General features: G+C 41.6%; 1 protein-coding gene across 3 annotated transcripts in view; it reads right to left on the reverse strand.

Annotated features, from left to right (window-relative positions):
- Positions 1 to 22,451, reverse strand: part of slc2a15a (solute carrier family 2 member 15a) — a 55,024-nt gene that overhangs the window by 16,668 nt on the left and 15,905 nt on the right. For all 3 annotated transcript variants that reach the window (XM_036130687.1, XM_012852078.3, XM_036130686.1), the window contains exons 3-7: positions 20,030 to 20,190; positions 16,408 to 16,532; positions 15,843 to 15,988; positions 3,662 to 3,794; positions 872 to 1,059 (exon numbers count right to left, since the gene is read on the reverse strand). In XM_036130687.1, coding sequence (XP_035986580.1) covers positions 872 to 1,059; positions 3,662 to 3,794; positions 15,843 to 15,988; positions 16,408 to 16,532; positions 20,030 to 20,190 — 753 coding nt within the window. The remainder of the gene's footprint in view (positions 1 to 871; positions 1,060 to 3,661; positions 3,795 to 15,842; positions 15,989 to 16,407; positions 16,533 to 20,029; positions 20,191 to 22,451) is intronic.

A 22,451-nucleotide genomic window follows, 5' to 3' on the forward strand; every position in this document is an offset into this window, starting at 1 on the left:
TCATGTTACTGAAGTCGTACAAGACTTCCTGTCACAAAATGTAATGGTCATTATGTCCAAACACTGTGAAACACAGTTTTAGTTTCATCAGATCATAAAACATGCCTCCAAAACTGACTTAACTTTGTCTCTCAGTTAATTTGTTAACTGTAATCTGGCTTGTTTAGACTTTTTGATAGTTTGATTAAAAACCTTGTTGAACATTAATAGACATTCTTCTTTTAAGAAGGGTACCTCTGTAGACTATATTTGAGAGGTTGAACAGTTTAGACATTTTGTCAGCACAAACATCAACTCAATTGGCCTTGCTTTACCTCCGTTCTTTCCTTTTTCCTGTTTTTTTTCCTAACTTTTGGCAGTTGCAAGCTGAGACAAAAACAATGAAGGCAATGTGTCCTTCAGTGATGAAGTTTCAGAACTATATTTAAAATGTCAGTTTGTGTTGTGTAGATAACAAAAGACTGACAGACGTTAATCCAGAGTTCTCAGAGACCCAGAGTCTGTCACACAAACTCACAGACTGAGCTTCAAACCGCCAACCTTTGGGGTCTCTCCAGGATGGAAACATTTGGCTCCCCAGCCACTAGGCCATCACACCACTCCCTATTCATTAATTACAATGTAGTCACATTCAGAAATTAATTTAAAACGAATCAATTAAACTGTTCATATTGACAACAGTTTATTAGTGAATGCTGGTTTTCAGAGGATATTCAATTGATCCAGATTTTGATTAGACTTCTTACCTGTTAATTCCATTTGGGTTCAGTTCTATTTAGTCAAGTTTTTATCCTGCTTGTGCAAAGTTTTTGTTTTTAGTAAATAAAAAACTGTATTTTACTGAGTTCCTTAGATTGCGTGGAGTACTTACAGCATCAATCCCAGACAGCTGCATGCCAATGTTGATGACCACCACGCTCAGCACCTGCCAGCGGACTGAATTATCCAGCAACAGGTTCCACACGGACAGCGTTTCTACGGATGACAGGGAGCGCTGTTCATCCTGCATCTCCTCAATTTCAGCTTGGATGTCACACTTGGCTCTGTACCATTTCAGAGCTGAAAGAGATCAAACAGAGCTATACTGTGAGATAACTCAACACCAGGAACACACGTAACACACCAAAAAACAAAAAAATCAGACTAGTTAAATGTAATAATAGAGCTTTGTTCCTCCTGACTTAGTGATCATCATGTTTACAGTAGATCATAGCACATGATCTTCAAAAGGTTAGCACCTATTAAAAGACGAACAAACTAATTAGTGTGTACAAAGTTGACCCCCATACCAGGTGCAAAGCAATATTCAAGTGTAAACTGAACAGAACAGTTGGTGCAAACGTTTTTGAGTGTAACTTTATGAATATGCAGATCATATGCTAATGACCAAATAATTTTTAAAGTAGTTATTATCATTATCGGCTCCATTTACCACAGGGAAGTTTCCAAACAACAGGGCAGGAGAAGCTCTGCTCTGCTCGTTTGACATGACGACCATCCCTGACACACGAATCAGTAGAATAATGATAAACAGGGAAAAATCAGATTTCTTTTTGATGTTTTCTTTTTAATCTCAAACAAAAAATAGTGTTTCTTTTGTTTAGCAGAACTGCTGAAAGAACAACAGATTTTTTTCTTCATTTGTTAATGATAATATTATCTCTAAGAAAAAGTTTAATAGCAGATCTATTTATAAAAACGTTTTCGTGTGTCCTGGGAGACTGGAGAGATTATGTGAAGGATTTGATCTTCCTCTTTCTTTGTGAGCATCTCCCAAACAGCCAGTAATAAACGCAATTTGCTCATTAAATGGGGCAGACCAAATCTGTTTTGCATGTATAGACCAGTTCACGCGTGACGTCACGCGTCAATGCTACATCCGGGTCCCGCGGGTAGGCAGAAACAGTACTGTTCTCGTCTACTACATGACAAAACGGGTGAATTAGAGCGTGCTTTTAGTTAGTTTATTTTTGGAATGTAAACAATGCCTACGACTTGTTGTGCTCCCGGTTGCACAAAGAGGCATTCCAAATCGTCGGATGTACGTTTCTGACGTTTACCGAAGGACGAAGAAAGACGAAAGAAATGGATAATTTCAATGAAAAGAGCGCAGGCAGACACTCCCAATGGACTGGGGGAGCCATATCATACTACGACAGAATTTGCAGTCTACACTTCATCTCCGGTAAATACAACTTAATTCTGCACTAGTCATTGTTCTACTTAAATAGCGGCGGAGGGGAGGTGGTGATCGCTAGACGGGGTCGGGAGAAGCAGAGTCGATGCGCTGCAGCAGCAGCACTCTGCATCATTTTAGTTTTCTTCGTGCAATCAGTGTGCAATAATGTTCACCAGACAGCGGCTGCATTACGCCCCTGTTCACGCGCGCTTGTACGTGTTTACGCTGCAACGTCGCCGACACCCCCACCCATTTTAACAAGACAAAAGCACAAAAATAATCCGTACTGAACAATGTTTGTTTTTTTTTTTAACCTACCGGGCGAGTCTTCCTCTCTGCTGAGGCGCGGTCTGTGTCCGACTCTGCTTTCTGCTGTTACACAAACATGTCTGAACATCCATCCATCCATCCATCCATCCATTTTCTGACCCGTTTAATCCCTCATCGGGTCGCGGGGGTTGCTGGTGCCTATGTCCCGATTAAAAATAATTGTAGCCGTCCAGTGGTTTCAGGGGCTTTCGTGCTCTCTCGTGTGTACTGGCCTGCCGTGTTTATAAGGCAGCTGTATATGTCGCGGTACGGAACCCTTGGCCAGCATTTCACAGACTCGCTCCGTCCCTTCAGGCTTTTGCTGTGTGGATCTGGCAATCTGATACCATCAACCATCAACTTACTCTTAAAACGATCTTGTGATACGTTACCAAAGAACAAAAATACTTCGAGAACTCGTCAGTTTCTCTGTTTGCGTCCGCCATTGTGTTCGCCTTTTGCCTACCAGTCCGGCGCGCATGCGCGAAAAACCCGGATGAAAACAATAACAATGAACTGGTCTATAAACCTCTGGGGATGCAATATTTTTTTTCTGCCTACACAATTTAGTGGTCCTTATCTGGAATCTTTGAAGATCAGGCCCTCAGTGTTTATTCTTAGTCTTATCTTGTTTCCTTCTGCTTGTACCTCCTGTAGTAGGAATATGATGAATGATAGCAAACAGGCTTAAATCGGCGGCAACCAGACTTTCGCTCAGGTTTTCTGCTGCTGCTGCTCGCCTGAGTGCAAGTCTCCAGAATTCAAAGACTCCTGGATAGGTGTCAAAACGTTTTCAGAAAAACTGAGCGAAAGTTCGGTTGCCTCCGATTTAAGCCTGTTTGTTGTTGCAATTACGAGGATAACTGAGAATCTGCACAGGCCTACAAACCTAGACACATTAAAACCATAAAGTGAAAGGATGGGTCGCTCTCTGGAGCCCAGAGGACTCCAGCATGGTTCTGTGATAGGATACCAGCTGTGCAACTAGTCAAGAGGTGAAATTTCCTCACTCCTAAATAATCAACAGTCAGCTGGTAGACAGACAGTATTATTAGAGTCACACCTGAATGGATTTGATGTTGCTATTTCTAATTTAGTTAGCCCTCATTCTCATGCTTTCTTCCTATTTCTATTTATTTCTATTTTTATTAGGTGTGGTTCAAAAGTACTGACCTGTGATTGTGGCATGGATATTATTTTTCTCGATCAGCAAGTATCTTGGGCTCTCTGGGAACCATGGCAGCAGCAGCAGCTGGATGAACGTTGGTACCACCACCACTGAAAGAAAGAGGGGCCAATACTCCTCCTGTAAGAGGAGCAACACCACTGATCAGAGAGGGGTCAGTGCAAGCAGAGCTAGGATAAAGCGCTAATGTCAAAGGGGTTGAATGTCAGTTTAAATTGGGGTGCAGAGAGAAATATGTCAAATGGAGTGTATCAAAGAGTAGAAAAAACACTACATAATAAGCTTTAACATAGCCTTGTTTTAGCACATACCGAAAGAAGAGTGTTAACAGCTGGTCATAAACCCTGGAGCCCTTGTTTAATAATCCAGTGTTTTACTAATAGAGTCATCCACCAGTACACTTCACTGTACACAAATAGCATGTGTCCAGGACTTTTAGTTATTGCTCAAGCATTTATTGTTGCTGCAATATCTAATATATTTTTAAAAACACAAATGAAACTCGGATCTTCATTTGCCTTGGACATATTCTGGCAGAACTGTTTCAGCTCTTCAGCTTCAGTTACCAGAAAGTCTCATGGAGATGCAGCGCCGTTGCAAATAGGATTATTGCTATGTCTCAATGTTACTTTTTTGAGTTTCATCAGTAATAAAGCTTGTGAGGTAATTTAAACTGCAATAAATAACAAGATTACCAGCGTGGAAAGTGTCACGGAGTCAGGTAATTACACTGTGTGCACAATTATTAGATAAATTAATATTTTGACCATATCATGATTTTAGGCATATTTTCTAACTCCGAGCTTTATAAACTTGAATGCTTAATGAATTTAAGCATAGCAAGTGATGTGTAGTTGTTTAATGAGGGAGGCTGTGGCCTATAAGAAGGTCAAAACCCTCTTCAGACCAAGGTGTATCACGGTGTGGATAATTATTAGGCAACTTCTTCTTTTTAGGCAAAATGGGCCAAAGAAGAGATTAAACTTATTCTGAAAAGTAAAGGATTACCAAAAGTCTCAGCGCTGCAGCACTCTTGAAATTACTAATATATAAGTCCAAGATCACAGAGCCATCAAACGTTTTGTTGCAAATGGTCAACAGGGTCACAAGAAATGTGTTGAGAAAAAAAGATGCAAATAAACTGCCAAGGATTAGAGAAGAATCAAACCTGAAGCTACCAGGAAGCTGTTATCTTCTCAAAGGTCTTAAGGACTTAGGAATAGAGAGTGACTCTTGACGGACCAGATGGACGGGCCTGTGGCTGGATCAGTAACAGGCACAGAGCTCCACTTCAAGTCAGATGCCAGAAAGGTGGAGGAGGGGTACATGCGTGCATGGTTATACTACAGTCAGTGGTATAGAGTGGATGATTTTCCAAGAAATGTAAGTAAGAAATGCTGAATTCACTTTTTGAATAACTGTACAAGCCTGCTCTTACATTCCTCAGGGGGATCATGTGAACAATTCTCCTTGATCCACTCTGGTCTTATTTCCTACTACTGAGGCCTTCCTTTTCTTCTCATGAACTTGTCAGACGGTTTGCTTCTTTGGGTAACACCAAAGCTAACCGAATACATAAACACTGAAGTGTGCATGCGCAGCCAGCAAGCGGAAACTATCAGAACGTTCATCCACATTGGCATTACGTGAGCGAGTCAGGATGATTGGCATGTGGCACAACTAATAGATATGGCGATACCCCCAAAGCTTGAGGGACAGAAGGTACTGTGGGTTAGCCAGGCCAGCCAGACTAACTTTAAAGCCCTATACTCTTCGGTCTGAAACAGATTGGACCTTTTTGTCAAACTCTCAAACAGAAGGTCTTATTTATTACTGGCAAATGGCCAGTATAAAGACCCAGCATATCTAAAAAATCGGAGACCAATAACACTTCAATGTTATGATGCTAAGATCCTGGCAAAATGTTTGGCTATACGACTTAAGTCTATTTTACCAAATATTATTCACCAAGACCAATCAGGTTTCTTACAAGGAAATTTTAAGGAAATATTAGACAGTTATTAGAAATCATAGAAAATTATAATGCAGAGAATAAAAAAGGATTCATTTCTGTTGCCGACTTGGAGAAGGCATTTGGCAAAATTAGCTTAGATTTTATATACAAGAGGTTAGCTTTTTTCAATGTTGGCAACTCCTTACTACACTGGATCAAGACACTATATAACAAAACTAATTGCAGAATTAAAAATAATGGACAATACATTTACTAAGAGGTCTAAAACAAGGGTGCCTTTGTCTCCATACTTATTCATTAATAATAATAATAATTGAACTTTATTGATCTCACAATGGAGAAATTCACTTCCGCATCTTAACCCATCCCCTTGGGGAGCAGTGGGCTGCCACTGTGTGGCGCCTGGGGGGCAATCGGGGGTTAAGGGTCTTGATCAGGGACCCAGAATGGCAGCTTGTGGGAGTTGAACTCAGAACCTCTGGGACCAAAGCTCTGTGCTCTAACCACTAGGCCGCCACTCCCACTATTGCAATGGAAATATTGACGGTTAAAGTCAGATTGAATAAAAATATTGAAGGGCTCATTAATAATAATATTGAAAGTAAAATAACAATGTATGCGGATGATACAGGTTTCTTCATTAGCCCCGATCCTCATTATTTACAGAAAAATAAATATACATTTTCACAGTAATCTGGGCTTAAAATGAAATATGATAAATGTAAAATATTAGGGATTGGAAGTTTAAAGAAAACATCCTTTCGAATGAAATGTAAAGTGCCTGTTGTGTGGACAGATGGACCAGTTAACATACTTGGTGTTGTGATCCCGGAGAATCTGAAGGACCTAAACTCAGTAAATTATAATAATCGACTAAGAAAGCTGGATAAAATTCTGCAATTATGGAAAGGGAAATCTTTAATCTTGTATGGAAAATATCTATTGTTAATTCTGTAATTATTCCTCAATTTATTTATTTATTTCTGTCATTACCAGCTCCATCACAATTTTTTTCTATGGTTTATGAGCAGAAAATCTTTGATTTTATCTGGGATGGCATGCCAGAAAAGATAAAAAGAAAGGTTTTTTACAATGAATATAAATGGGGATCTGAAACTCCTCAACCTATGTTTTTGTCTTTAAAAGCATCAACTGTTCCAAAGATGTATCTAAACAATGAGTGATACACAAGTGTCCTATTGGACAAAAAACATCTACTGTATCATAAGAAATTGTATCCTTTTTTACAAGTGATGCCCTCCCATTTTCCTTATGTAGAGAGTCTGCTGGGAAACATCTCAGGGTTCATAAAGGAAACAACCCATCTATCGTGGTGTTTTCAATTTTATGTACCAGAAAAAGATAGGACATTTTGCAGCAAATAATATGGATGAGTTCTAATATAGTAATAGACAGAAAGCCTTTCTTTTGGAAAAACATGTTTGAAAGAGGAATTATCTTTGTTAATAACATTATCAATGAGAATAGTAAAATTATGGAGTATGAGGAATTTAGAACACTGTATAGTGATGCTTGTTCAAACCTTTCCTTTAACCAACTCACTAGAGTAATTGGAAAAAAATGGAAAAAAAAAATATTAACAATGGAACTACTAAAATATATGTTTGCAAACCTCCAATAAGAAACTCTAATTGGAAAAAGGGAATTATAATAAATAGAAAAATATATAATTTTTATTTAATAAAGAAATCTCTGCTGTGACAGACTGGCGACCTGTCCAGGGTGTACCCTGCCTCTCGCCCATTAAACTCCTGGAGATAGGCACCAGCACCCATCGCAACCCCATGAGGGATAAAGTATGTAAGAAAATGGATGGATGGATTAAAGAAATCTCTGAAGTTTGCCCCATATAAAACATATGGAAAATGGGAGGACTATTTTGACTGCCCGCTGCCGTGGGATGAAATATTTAAACTAATCTATAAAGCTACTGTTGATGTGCAAAATCGTTATTTTGAAATTAAAGTCATATATAATTTCTTACCCACTGGAAAAATGTTAAAACTATGGAATATGACAGAGTCAGATGATTGCCGTTTCTGTTGTCAGGAGTCTGAATTAACCCTGCAATTGTTTTGGTATTGTCATAATGTGTCTCTGTTTTGGGTGGAAGTTGAACAAATGTGTTTTTAGGACTGGTCTGTCTATGAAGCTTGTTGTGGTTTCTGTTTTACAAGGAGAGTTAATCGACGGTCACGATTTAGGTTTTTGGGTTGGTACATTAACTGTGTAAATGTATACTGTGCTTTGTTTTACGTTGATTTAATAAAAAATAAAAAAACTGGACCAATCACAGCACTGAGACAGCACGGGAGGCGGAACTTTACGATGTGTCACTCTCAGCGGCACAATCACCCATAATGCAGCAATGCTTTTCTGTAACAATAACAGTCAAGATACATACAGAGAGTTTTGTTGATTTGGTGCCTTGGAAAATTAAGAAAGAAATTACATGTGATTACACCACGTGTCTTCAGAATTTTTAGACAAATGCAGGAAAATTGTTCACTGGAGAGTTTGCTCCATGGCATGACATGTTTCGTGGATTAAAAATTTCAGAAACAGAGTGCGTTGCTTGGAGCTTTTAATGCGTCACATCTATAGTTATCTGATTGGTTCTAAACTGTTGACGCTGACCCTGTTAGTCCTGCCTTTGAAATCTGGCTCCCCCTGCTCCTTTCCAGACTGAGTTTTTATACACCATCAACTCTCACAGATATCAGCATTTTCCCTCCTTTTTCTGAATACATAATGTATTGACTATTCTCAGGATGGAAGGACAATTTCACGCATTAAACAAAGGTGTTTCTGAACAGAATTACCAACTACAGTTTCAAAGGGGTTGAATTAATACCTTGGGTGGGAATGAGCTTCAAGCTCACCAAACTGAGGCACACTAATTCCAACAATGTCAGAAAAACCTGTCAAAAGCCTGGGGAAATCTTTAACAGCTCCTTGAGAGACACATGTGCATTCCGTCCAACTAAACATGACCTAACAACCTGGATTCATGCACTCGTCCAGTCAGGACTACCAAAAACATCTACAGCCTGGATGAACCAGCACAGAATCCTGCTAAGGCTTTTGTGGTCCCTTCTCATCTACCAGCTACCCATTAAAACTGTAGAGGCACTGGAAAGAACTATCAACCAGTTCCTCTGGAGATGGCTGGGACTCCCTTGATCCCTGAACAGCTTTGCTCTGGATGGGCAGAAGCTGCAGCTTTCCATTAGTGGCCATGGAGAAATGTAAGGTTCCCAAGGGAGTTGATGATGTACCTCAATTACCCTGATATTAAAGTTTGATCAGCGATATATCTATGTGTGTGTGTGTGTGTGTGTGTGTGTGTGTGTGTGTGTGTGTGTGTGTGTGTGTGTGTGTGTGTGTGTGTGTGTGTGTGTGTTTGTTCTTCTTGCAGGTGGCAGACAGTTTAATAACCTCCAGCTACAGCTAATCTGAAGCTCGTCAAAGCTGCTATAGAAGAGTGGCTGTGGAGACAGTGGATTGCCAGTTATTTTACTTCACACCATTAATAGACCAACTTCTGTACTTCTCTAATATCTCTTTGTCTGTAAAGCTATCTCTTCTTGGCCCTCATTACAGATCCTTTAACTGTGAAGGTTGGTGTTGGAAGCTCTTCATCCATTGTGCCCGATGTTTGGTTTTTCTGCTTGATTCTTTCACATTTTGGATCCTCCAATCTATTCACTGATACACCAAACACCTCCCTAGAAAAGGTCACTTATCTGTCCACCCTCTATCTGCCTCTCATTCTCAACAGGAAGTGATAACTACAGATTCACTACTCCACTCCTTTCACTCTAGCCCACCTCAGACCTTGCGAGGAATCAGACACCATCTCTCCCCTGGACTAAGCCCCACCTGGAACAGGTACGTATTTGTACTTTATAGCATCTTCATTAACACTGTTCCGGACCACAGTGTGTGTCAGCTGACAGAAGATGCCATTAGTTGCCCTTGTCCTCCCTCTGGTGACGTGAAGTGATAGACATGAAGCCATCCCACTGTGTCTTTATAAAAGACCACCAAAGACTAAGGATTCCAAAAATTGTATTCATCCATCCATCCATCATCTTCCGCTTATCCAGGGTCGGGTCGCGGGGGTAGCCGCTTCAGTAGGGAGGCCCAGACGTCCCTCTCCCCAGCCACTTGGGCCAGCTCCTCCGGGGGAATCCCAAGGCATTCCCAAGCCAGCCGAGAGACATAGTCCCTCCAGCGTGTCCTGGGTCTTCCCCTGGGTCTCCTCCCGGTGGGACATGCCTAGAACACCTCACCAGGGAGGCGTCCAGGAGGCATCCTAACCAGATGCCCGAGCCACCTCAACTGGCTCCTCTCGACATGGAGGAGCAGCGGCTCTACTCTGAGTCCTCCCCGGATGACTGAGCTCCTCACCCTATTTCTAAGGGAGAGCCAAGACACACTACAGAGAAAATTCATTTTGGCCGCTTGTATCCGGGGTCTCGTTCTTTCGGTTACGACCCAAAGCTCATGACCATAGATGAGGGTAGGAACGTAGATCGACTGGTAAATCGAGAGCTTCGCCTTTTGGCTATGCTCTCTTTTCACCACCATGGACAGGTACAGCGCCCTCTTCACAGCAAACGCCACACCAATCCACCTGTCAATCTCCTGCTCCATCTTCCCCTCATTCATTAACAAGACCCCAACATATTTAAACTCCTCCACTAGGGGTAACACATCCTCCCCAACCCAGAGAAGGCACTCTACCCTTTTCCGGCTCAAGACCATGGTCTCAGATTTGGAGGTACTGATTTTCATACCGGCCGCTTCGCACTCGGCTGTGAACCGCTCCAGTGAGAGTAGATCATACCCTGATGAAGTCAATAGGACCACGTCATCCGCAAATAGCAGAGACGCAATCCTAAGGCCACCAAAACGGTTCCCCTCAACACCTTGGCTGCGCCTAGAAATTCTGTCCATAAAAGTGATGAACAGAATCGGTGACAAAGGGCAACCTTGGCGGAGTCCAACTCTCACCGGAAATGAGTCCGACTTACTGCCAGCTATGTGGATCAGACTCTGACACGGGTCATATAGAGACCTAACAGCCCTTATTAAAGGGCCCGGTACTCCATACTCCCGGAGTACCCCCCTACAGGACCCCTCGAGGGACACCATTGAATGCCTTCTCCAGATCCACAAAGCACATGTAGACTGGTTGAGCAAACTCCCATGCACCCTCCAGGAGCCTGCTGAGGGTGTAGAGCTGATCCAGTGTTCCACGGCCAGGACGAAAACCACACTGCTCTTCCTGAATCTGAGATTCGGCTATCCGATGGACCCTCCTTTCCAGAAACCCTGAATAGACCTTACCAGGGAGGCTTAAGAGTGTGATTCCTCTGTAGTTGGAACACACCCTCTGTTCCCCCTTTTTAAATAGGGGGACCATCACCCCAGATCCACAAAGCACATGTAGACTGGTTGAGCAAACTCCCATGCACCCTCCAAGAGCCTGCTGAGGGTGTAGAGCTGATTCAGTGTTCCACGGCCAGGACAAAAACCACACTGCTCTTCCTGAATCTGAGATTCGGCTATCCGATGGACCCTCCTTTCCAGAAACCCTGAATAGACCTTACCAGGGAGGGTTAAGAGTGTGATTCCTCTGTAGTTGGAACACACCCTCTGTTCCCCCTTTTTAAACAGGGGGACCATCACCCCAGTTTGCCAATCCAGGGGAACTGCCCCCGAAGTCCAAGCAATGCTGCAGAGCCGCATTAACCAACACAGCCCCACAACATCCAGAGCCTTAAGGTACTCAGGGTGAATCTCATCCACCCCGGGATTTTCCACCAAGGAGATTTTTAACAACCTCTGCTACCTCAGCACCAAAGATGGGAGAACCCATCTTTGGTGCTCAGGCTCTGCTTCCGCAATGGAAGACATGTTGGTGGGATTAAGGAGGTCTTCGAAGTATTCTGCCCACCGACGCACGAACGTCCCGAGTTGAGGTCCGTAGCACACCACCCCCACTGGAAACAGCATTGGTACTGCACTGCTTCGCCCTCCTGAGACGCCGGATAGTGGACCAGAATCGCTTCAAAGCTGTACAGAAGTCTTTCTCCATGGTCTCTCCGAACTCTTCCCACGCCTGAGTTTTTGCCTCGACGACCAGCCGAGCCACCTGCCGCTTTGACTGCTGGTACATATCAGCTGCTTCTGGAGTCCCACAGGCCAATAAAGCCCATTAGGACTTCAATTCAATTCAATTCAATTTTATTTATATAGCGCCAATTCATGAAACATGTCATCTCAAGGCACTTTACAAAATCAAGTTCAATCATATTATACTGATTGGGTCAGATTATACAGATTGGTCAAAAATGTCCTATATAAGGAAACCAGTTGATTGCATCAAAGTCCCGACAAGCAGCATTCACTCCTGGGGAACCGTAGAGCCACAGGGAGAGTTGTCTGCATTGTACATGGCTTTGCTGCAATCCCTCATACTGAGCAAGCATGAAGCGACAGTGGGAAGAAAAACTCCCCATTAACGGGAAGGAAAACCTCCGGCAGAACCGGGCTCAGTATGAACGGTCATCTGCCTCGACCGACTGGGGTTACGGAAGACAGAGCAGAGACACAACAAGAGAGACAAAAAAGCACAGAAGCACACATTGATCTAGTAATCTGTTCTACATTAGATGGTAGTAGCGGGTGAGCCGTCTTCTCTGGATGATGTCACAGTTAACAGAACGCCAGACCAGGTGTACCTACTATGAAGAAAAAGAGAGAGAGAAAAAAGTTAAAAGCTGAAATGATGACAGTCATTTCAATGTAATACAATGCAAAACTGGAGAACAGTAGACTGAAGAACAGTAGAAATCAGTAGAGTGAGAAAATTAGACCCTGATGTCCTCCAGCAGCCTAGGCCTATCACAGCACAACTATAGAGATAGCTCAGGGTATGAGCCACTCTAACTATAAGCTTTGTCAAAAAGGAAAGTTTTAACATTAGTCTTAAAAATAGATAGGGTGTCTGCCTCACGGACCAAAACTGGGAGTTGGTTCCATAGGAGAGGAGCCTGATAGCTAAAGGATCTGCCTCCCATTCTACTTTTAGAGACTCTAGGAACCACCAGCAGACCTGCAGTCTGAGAGCGAAGTGCTCTGTTAGGAGCTTGATGGCTTCCCCCACTGCTGGTGTTCACCAGCATGTTCAAGGGTTGCCGCCACGACATGCACCGACAACCTTGTGGTCACAGCTCAGACTAGCCGCCTCAACAATAGAGGCGCGGAACATTGTCCACTCAGACTCAATGTCCCCTGCCTCCCTCGGGACGTGTTCAAAGCTCTCCCGGAGGTGGGAGTTAAAGCCCATGTGAGCATTGAAGTCCCCCAGAAGAACGAGGGATCCCCAGGAGGGGCACTCTCCAGTACCCCCCTCCAAGGACTCCAAAAAGGGTGGGTAATCCGAGCTGCCGTTTGGCGCATACGCACAAACAACAGTCAGAACCCGTCCCCCCACACGTATGCGGAGGGAGGCCACCCTTTCGATCACCGGGGTGAACCCCAACGTACAGGCACCGACAGCGCATCTCACCAGGGGCAACTCCAGAGTGGAAGAATGTCCAACCCCTCTCAAGCAGACTGGTTCCAGAGCCAGAGCCATGCGTCAAGGTGAGTCTGACTATCTCTAGTCGGAACCTCTCAACCTCGCGCACTAGCTCAGGCTCCTTCCCCACCAGAGAGGTGACATTCTACGTCCCAAGAGCCAGCTTCTGCAGCCAAGGCTCGGAACACCAAGGCCCCCGCCCTCGATTGCCACCTGTTGTACAATGCACCCTACCCCTTTGGCCCCTCCAACAGGTGGTGAGCCCATTGGAAGGGGGACCCATGTTTCCTCTTCGGGCTGAGCCCAGCCGGGCTTCATGGGCAAAAGCCCAGCCACCAGGCACTCGCCAATGTGCCCCACCTCCAGGCCTGGCTCCAGAGTGGGGCCCTGGTGACCCGCGTCCGGGCGAGGGAACACGATGTCTATTAATAGTACTCATCATAAGGGGGTTTTGGGCTGCTCTTTGTCTGGTCCCTTACCTAGGTCCTGTCTGCCTTGGGTGATTCTACTAGGGGCATAAAGCCCCTGACAGCATAGCTCCTAGGGTCATTGGGACACTCAAACCCCTCCACCCCAGTAAGGTGGCAGTCCAGTGAGGGCTATTTCAAATATGTTATCACAAAAAGACAAAGTGTCTTTATATATTTTAAAGTATGAATAATAATTGCACTACGTAAATTACATTTGGACCTGTTTTAGTATACAGTGCTCTAGAGAAATGTTTTAAAGTACCCACTGACATTTTTTTTCTTTTGACATTTATTTGCTATATTTTTGTGCATTCATTTTATGATTATTCATATATTGAGCAAGTATTTCTTCTGTATTTATTTTTAATTATGTCATAATTGGTCCTCCATATACTCGTCCACTGCCTTGCCACGGCAGCACCGGCTTCTGGCATTGCTGCGTCAGCTGCTTGAGCCAGAGCTCAAATTGATAAGTCTTTGGTCCACTGGGCTCCACAAAAACTCCCTCAACCTCCGGTGAAAAATCCTCTACCTCAAAAAGACAGATAAGTGGTGTAACCACCAACATTAATCTGTCCATTCCCATGATTCGATATGGGAAATTAAACTTGCTTCCACTTTGGTTGAATTTTTAAAATTTGTTTGTGGGGCGGAATTATGCTTTTGCATCAGGGTGAGTTACCCTTTAAGGATTGTCACATTAAAACAGGGAGTGAGATAGCAAACATAATTTAAAATATGCTCCATCACCAAGGGATAGACATTGGTGACTGCAGAGGACACGGGTATGACATTGGGGCAAACATGTCCGGAAGGGTTAAGAGAGTCCAAGTCCAGAGAAACTATCTAGCTACATTTTCACACTGTGCCTCTCACACCTTAGATTTTGCAGGCTTGAATCATTCACAGATGAGCCCAGAAGTGGCAACATTTTTTGACTGTACCAATTGCCTTTACTCAGTTTTTACTGTCAGCCCAGAACGCCGGGCCATCTTTAAAGAGATAGAAGGTTGCTCTTTGCATCACCTCTCAAAAACCTGCTGGAGTGCACAAATTATGGCTGTTAAACCTGTAGCACAACACCTTCCTACTGTCATTGAGGCCCTTGACAGTATACTCACGTAGTGTAGTCTTACCAGCAAGGCCAGATCAGAGGCTAGTGGTCTCAAAAGCTACTTCATGACATTGAATGTTATGCTCCTACTCAATGTCTGGCTCAATGTACTGCAGTGCATTGACGACAGGAATGTAGTTATCCAGTGTGGAAAAATCTCTCTTGACACAGAGGTAACCAAGACCAGTGTCGATGATGGCTCTTAGAGATGGATGGGAGTTGCTCCTTTATAAGACAAGACGGATTGCACACAAATAGAGATTGCACCTCAGTTTCGCAAGAAACGCAGTAGGCAAAGGAAAAGGAGGAAATTCAACGATAAGACATCTCAAAAGAGAGAGCTCAGGGCAGTGCAGTCTTTTGAAATAGTGTGTTTTACTGGTATGGACCACACGAAAGGTGAACTAAACAAAGGATCCCACACCACTGCAGAAATAGTTGGGGAATGCTGCTCTTTTCACTACTTTTAGATAATGATGGTAATAGATTTCAATTTAATTTGATTGTAAAATTATTCATGTTATAAGGTGTATTTTAATAAATACATTTTATATAATTTTACATGCATATATTTAAGTCTCTTTGTTTTTTTTTAATTCTTATGAAAGGTGTTCAGGGGTGTTCAGGGGAATTGGATTTTTCATCAATGGGTCCATAATTCCTGGCGGCATTATGGGCCGCTGGAAAGTATGTGGCCCATAATGCATTTGTGTCCTGGGAATTGGACACAAAAAGGCCCAAAAAGATTACTGAAACCTGCTGAACCTGAAAGGCCTGTTTGTGTTATAAAAAAAAAATACATTGAAGCACCAAATGATTAAAAGCAGTTCCAGTTTGTTCACAGAGTGCTGGGCTCTCCATTTCATTTGAGTCATATAGAAACAGTTGCTGACCATGACATCCAGAAGAGTTGAAAAAATTATAATGTGGAGTTTATTTTTTATTTACTGCAATTCCAGTTAGTTACTGTTGTCAGGAGCAGAGTTTTGACTACCTTTCCCAGAAGCTCATGGAGGCCGAGGATTTGGGCAGCAAAGACCCCGGTGCCTATAAAGATGCTTGGAACAAGACCCAAGAATCCTCTCAGGTTCTTCGGTGCTATCTCACCAAGATACATTGGTACTACACTGAGCGAGATGCCTGCAGAAAACAAGCAGAGAAAAATTACATTTTACTCCTGCAAAGAAAATACCATATTTCCCATCTGTTTTGAAACTGCATCTAATTAAATGTTGCACTGCGTTTTTTAGCCACTTCAACATGGAACTTATCAATAAGAAAACTTTCACATTAAATGCAGGACATCATTTGTATTTAATTGTTAACAGTCAATAAGCTTTACAAAAATGTTTCAAACTAAAACAGATTGTAGATGACTTTAAAAATGTTACTCAGCACAAGTAACTTTTTTTCTACTTTATTCACAGATAATGCTGTTCAGCTATTTACAGTGCATATTTTCTTGGCTACTTTCTTTCTTGGCTGCTCTGTTCCTCCCTTTCACAACCTTAGGGTGGCATCTTGTGACTCATTGCGCCTCCTGTGCTTGTAGTTCATACCTGAATGTATTCCAGTGATGAAGCGGCCAAAGATGACCATTTCAGGTGAACCACAAATTCTGCTGAAGCCCATGAGCAAGCCAGCAATAAACACCAGCACTGTGGTGTTGACCACTGTACCTTTCCTAAAAATAAATCCAGAAACATATAAGAAATCAGACAGTGTTTCTGAAAATACACTCCCCAACCACTTTGTCAGGCACAACTTGGTAATATCCAGTTGGACGTTTCTTGGACAATCTAAATTCTTTTTTGTCCCGGTGTTGGAAATATTCCTCAGAGGGGAATGATGCCTCAAAGAGTTTGCTCCATATTGACAGCATAGCATCACAGAGTGGCTATTAAAGTACAGGAGAGATCTATGCTTTAATGCTGTCTACACCAAGTTCTTAACCGACCATCTGCATGTTGCAGCCTAAATCGATGCTCATTGGACCAGGCCATGTTTTTACAATCTCTCACCATTCAGCTTTAGTGAGTCTACGTGAATTGTTGCATCAGTTTCCTGTTTTAAGCTGACAAGAGAGATTCCTAGTGTTTGACCTTTGACATCAACAAGGCATTTTCCTCCACACAGCTGCCGCTCACTGTAGATTATCTATTCTTCGAACAATTCTATAGCGATGGTTCTGTTTGAAAATCCCAGCAGATACAAAATGTCTGAAATAATCAGACCAGCCTGGCTGGTACCAGCTGTACCACCATTAAAATCACTTACAGTGGCCAGCAAAAGTATTCTCCCCCCTTGACTTTTTCATGTTTTGTTACCTGGCAACCTGGGATTAAAATAGATTGCCTGAGACTTTGACCAATTAATTTATAGAGCATGCCTACAACTTTGAAGATGTATTTGTTTTATTGTAAAGTAAAAATCAAATATAAAATGTGTTAATATAAAATAACAAGACTTTAGAATAAGTGTTCACCCCCACCCCAGAGCTACCCTTTCCATTGCAAATCACTTAAGACAAGTCTCTCTGAATACACTACATCCTTGCTTCTGGGATTGTTTTCCCACCTCTCTTGGCAAAACTGCTCCAGCTCCATGATGGGTGGTTGATCTTCAAGTCTACCTACAGATTCTGAATTGGATTGAGGTCTGGACTTTGACTACGAGATTCCAGCACATTTAAACGATTCCTCTTTAGCAGTAAGCATCAAGTCATTGTCTAGCTGGAAGGTGTAAGGTGTATCTGTCCCAGTCTCAAATTTTAGGCAGACTGACACAGGTTTTGATCAAGATCTTCTTTGTGTTTAGCACCATCCATCTTTCCCTAATTTTGGAGCAGTTTCTCTGTCCCAACTGCTGAAAAACATCCCCACAGCATGATGCTGCCACCACCATGTGTCATTCTGGGGATGGTGTTCTTGGGGAAATGGGGTGTCTTTGGTTTGCTTCAGACATTGCGTTTTCCTTGTTTGCTAAAAGTTAAATTTTAGTTTCATCTGACCAGAGCACCTTCCTACATACATCTGGGGAGCTGTGACATCTCTGCATTTGGGGCCATTGGGGCCTGGCCCCAACAGACGTTGCTGTGGAGCTCTATGTTCACAATAATCAATGGGACATGATTGTTCTTTATAGAGCAATATTGTAAAAAAGACTGATTCCCTTACCAATAAAATTCTGGTGTTCTGACTAGCTCAGTTGGCTAAATCCTCATGAGGCGCCTTGATATTGGTGCCAGCCCACCAACGTTTGTTTAAATAATGAATATTTGAAATCGCAGTGCACACGTTCTCAGTAGACAGCTGTGGGGCACAAATCCTGTGGCCCTAAGCTTGGATCATCCAATCGAAATACTGGAATTGCACACATGACATTTACATTCTGCCGGGTGGCGTGTGACCATCTAGGCAAGCCAAAGTTATTTGTATTGCACATTTCAGTACAGGAACAATGCAAAGTGCTTTACATGATTAAAACATTGAAAAACAAAAAGAGAATAAAAGCAAGTATAAAACAGTAGGAATAAAATTTAGGAACATTTAAACAAAATAAAAATAGTAAAATGGAAACTAAAAGCAATTATTAATTTAGTGTTGGTTGTCCTTGCTGTCTCATTGAAGGATTGATGTGAATCTGTTCTGTTCAATAAATGAACATTATTAGTGAGCCTTTATTTGTAATTTTATGTATAAAAATTAAATTACATTTATCTTATATGAAATGGATTTTCTAGTGTCTTGGTTTATGCTAATTTATGTTTAATTTAAAATGTATCAAATTCAGATAGGATGCATCACAAAACATTTAGTTGCTGCTAATAGGTGTTGAGTTTATATGCCTCACTTAACTTAACATGCCAGAGACGCCACTGCTTTTGCTTAAATAAATCTTTTAAACCCCTCTCTGTGTGTCAGCTAAATTAATGGGTCCAAATTTTGATTCATTAGACCTACAGCTGAAAGCAGCCAAAATCCGCACCCTCTGCTCTGCAAGTCGTGCAGAGGTGCTCCGGTAGTCCATCTCTTTAAAGCTTCCCTACACCATCTGAAGTTACCAATTCAAATCTAGTTATTTATTGGAAAATAATGACATTAATTAAAAATCAAATGTCCTACAGATTACTGATTTTGGTAAACTGTGCTTTAGAATAGTATTTTCTCAAATAATGTTTTATTAAACTATTTAAGTTGTATTGTGAATGGGTTGAACACATGCTAATTGTAGTTTCAAATTGGTTAAGCTAATTTGACCTCATTCCAACTTCTTTAAGAAGAACTTTGGTTCTCTAACTTGAAGATCCTCACTGAACATTTGAACCATTTTTATTTTGTCCATTTATTCTGTTTTATGTGTACAGAGTTCCTTGGTTTGTTTAATCTTAATTTCGCTTAGCAGTTTTACGTAAGTTTCAAGAAGCTTTATTGTCATGAGTTACCATAATGACATTTTGATGAGACGCAGGCTCATAATACACACAGATTCCACATAACACAGACACAAGACATAATTTTTCTCTTCTATGAACCCAGTTGATTGCACTGCAACAGCACTTCATGAGAGGCTTGAAGTGTGCAAAGAGTCCTGAGTCAAAAGACACACTAACATGAGTCTGTCTTTTGACTCACGTTTGAGTCAAAAGACAGATAGTAGTCCCTTTACAAACGATGTAGATTACTGAGCTTTTGCATGAGTGTGTCACATGAATGCTCTGTCATTTGATACTCTCAGTCACACAGTAAAACACTGTGCAATGAACTTAAATTTTCAAGTGGAAGCACTGTGAAATTTGTATGGATGGATATCCAAACCAGACAGTCCCTGCGATAATGAAGTGTGCAAATATCTTTAACTTGAAGTAAAAAAATCTGTTAAATCCTTATATTTGAACAGAAGTTGTCACTTATTTATTCCATATGAGTGCAGAGTTTGCTGTTAGAGAATGCTAGAGTTTGAATCCCCTCTTCACCTGATTGGGTTTATATTCACAGGGCAATACCCGACTGAGGGTTATTTTTGAATAAATATTAAGTAGATTGAAAAACCTTTTATTTTTATTGTTTTCTGTCTACAAACAGAAAGTACCCATATGTGGCAAATCATTACTGAACATGCACATTTCAAGATACAGTGATGTTTTGTTTGCAGGTCAGCAAGTAAGCAAACAACTCTTACCTCCCAAAGCGACTAACCAGCATACCAACAATGAGGGAACCTAGTAGACCTCCAATAGCAAACACTGACACTGTTAGAGAGTACATCAGCGTCAGGGTCTCCTCACTGAGTCCTGTTCCATTTCTGCTCAGAACGGTTTTGTTGTAGAAATTCTTTATGTACTGAAAAAGCAGTGGCAATAAAGCAGCTGGTTAGTGATCAGAATAAAATGACATATTACACAAGGCTATAATAGTGCCGAACTTGACAACAACAAGTTACAACATAATTTCTTCCATGTTTAAATTACTTATTTTGAGGTTTCACAGTTCATATTTAACTATAAAATATGTCAATAATCAATATAATTTAATGGGAAAGCTTGCTGAACCAGATTTATAGCAATATCTTGGATTTCATCTCCTATTTACCCTGTGTCTATTATTATGGGGATTCGGGGGACCGGCGGAGTGAAAGCTCTCCCGTCCTGTTCGTCCTAAAATAAAGTGTTAGCAGCAAAACCTCGGACTGGTGTTTGGGTGTCATAATGGAACGTACATTATTAACACAAAAATGTATTTATTTAGAAGAAATCTTCTTCTATGCTTCATTTTAAGATGAAAAATCCACATTGTGCTGTATATGCGCATATGGCTTGTTGTCTCTGATTCAATCATTCTCGCAAATATGCTCAATAGGCTAAAATCAGGGAAACAGGTGAGGCATCTAAGGTGAAAGTTAGTCATTAAAGAGGAGAGGAAGAGAGCGAGTGAGGAATTGAAGGTAACAGAGGAGAGAATCGCAACGGATCCGGGAGAAGAAACCGAGCCAGAATCAGAAAATGTATCTTTCCCTCTCCTGACTTTACGTTGTTTACGTCAGCAGAGGAAACATTTAATTCGGGTTGAAAGTTTTATTTACGAGATTAAATTGAGTGACTCGGTATCTATGGATCGCGCAGCGCCTACAAACAGCGCTGCTGCTCAAGGTGCCGTGACTTTAAACCAGTGACAAACACTGACGCGGTATGTCACTGTGCTGCAGCTGCTGGGGGGGGATTAGTATAGATGCGATTTCTTAATTATGTCCACACACAGATCTAAAATACTTTTCATTGCGATTCAGACAGGTGCAGACTGCACCGTGCAGTTAATTTTAAAGAGTTAATTTTAGCGCATATTCAGACAGAAACGGGCTGGGGGAGCCGAGGTGTGTTGCCGTGGGCGTGTTTACCTGCTGAAGGTAACCGCTGTGAAACAATCATAAAGATTTCTCTGATTATTAACATCTTTATGGAGCGCTACAGTTATTGTTACTCTGTGCTGCTTTACCAGTTCTCTGTCGCTCGCTCGCTCATCACACAAATCGGACACAAATCAATCAAACTGCTTTGTGTTGTATTTTGCGGCGTAAATTGCGCGGCAGACTCAGATTTAGAAGCTTTGTTACGACATTTGAGTCATGAATAATAATTCAACCACTGCGTGTTTCAAGTGTCACATCTCAGGGGAATGTCTGACCTCAAGGAGGCTTGATGAAACGTCATTTGTCATAGTGACAAATGACGTCATAGGCCTACAATGATAAATGAACTTGTAAATGAAGGATAATCGGGGGTGTTTTCCTTCCCTGGATGTGTATCTGATCATTCAGATTGTGTCTTTTATAATCAACTACATTATTTTTCTGTGTTATGTTGTTGAGCTGTTTTTGAAGAACCCTTGCTTGCAAACCAATATTTCGTCTTAAAAAAAGCCTAATTTTCTCAACTCAACTTTATATAGCAATATATATAACTCAGTTGGCCTAAGTGCTTTATACACTAACTTTTTATTCTGTTTCGAATGACTAATTTTTAAAGATAGCAAATGCAATAAAATGTACAATAAAATGCAGATACACAAAAACAAACACTAAAAACTTCAAAAGTTAAAATCTCAAACTGGGTTAAAACTAAAAAAGAAAACATTTTTAGGAGAACATTTAAAAACAGAAAATGAGTCGGCCTGCAGATATGTAAAGGTAGTTTATTCCAGTGTTTTGGTGCAATGATAGAGAAAGAACAGTTACTTCTTTCCACTCTCTTTCTTTATAATGACTAAATAAACTAATCTGCAGACCTGAGCAAGCCAGACTTGCAACCCTGTCACAGGACTATTAAGTTTCTACTGGCGAAAAAAAAAAGAATATGGCTGCCATTCATTGTACTTCATGTGAAAAATGCGACATTTTAAAGAAAGCATCTGCAGGTATGCAGAAGTGTTCACACTCTCCTTCAAGAGCTCCAGCTTCTTCCGGAAGAAGCGAACAGCATATTGTTTTTTTGCACAACTTTTCTTCTTTTAGAGCAAGCCGTGCTGTTGTCATCATTTCTTCTCCTCTGCTTTGGTGAGCTCACTGGCTGCACGGGGTAAACAAAAGGTTTGATTGGCTCAACTGAGTG

The sequence above is a fragment of the Fundulus heteroclitus genome, unplaced genomic scaffold, assembly GCF_011125445.2.
Source record: "Fundulus heteroclitus isolate FHET01 unplaced genomic scaffold, MU-UCD_Fhet_4.1 scaffold_37, whole genome shotgun sequence".
NCBI classification, from domain to species: Eukaryota; Metazoa; Chordata; class Actinopteri; order Cyprinodontiformes; family Fundulidae; genus Fundulus; species Fundulus heteroclitus.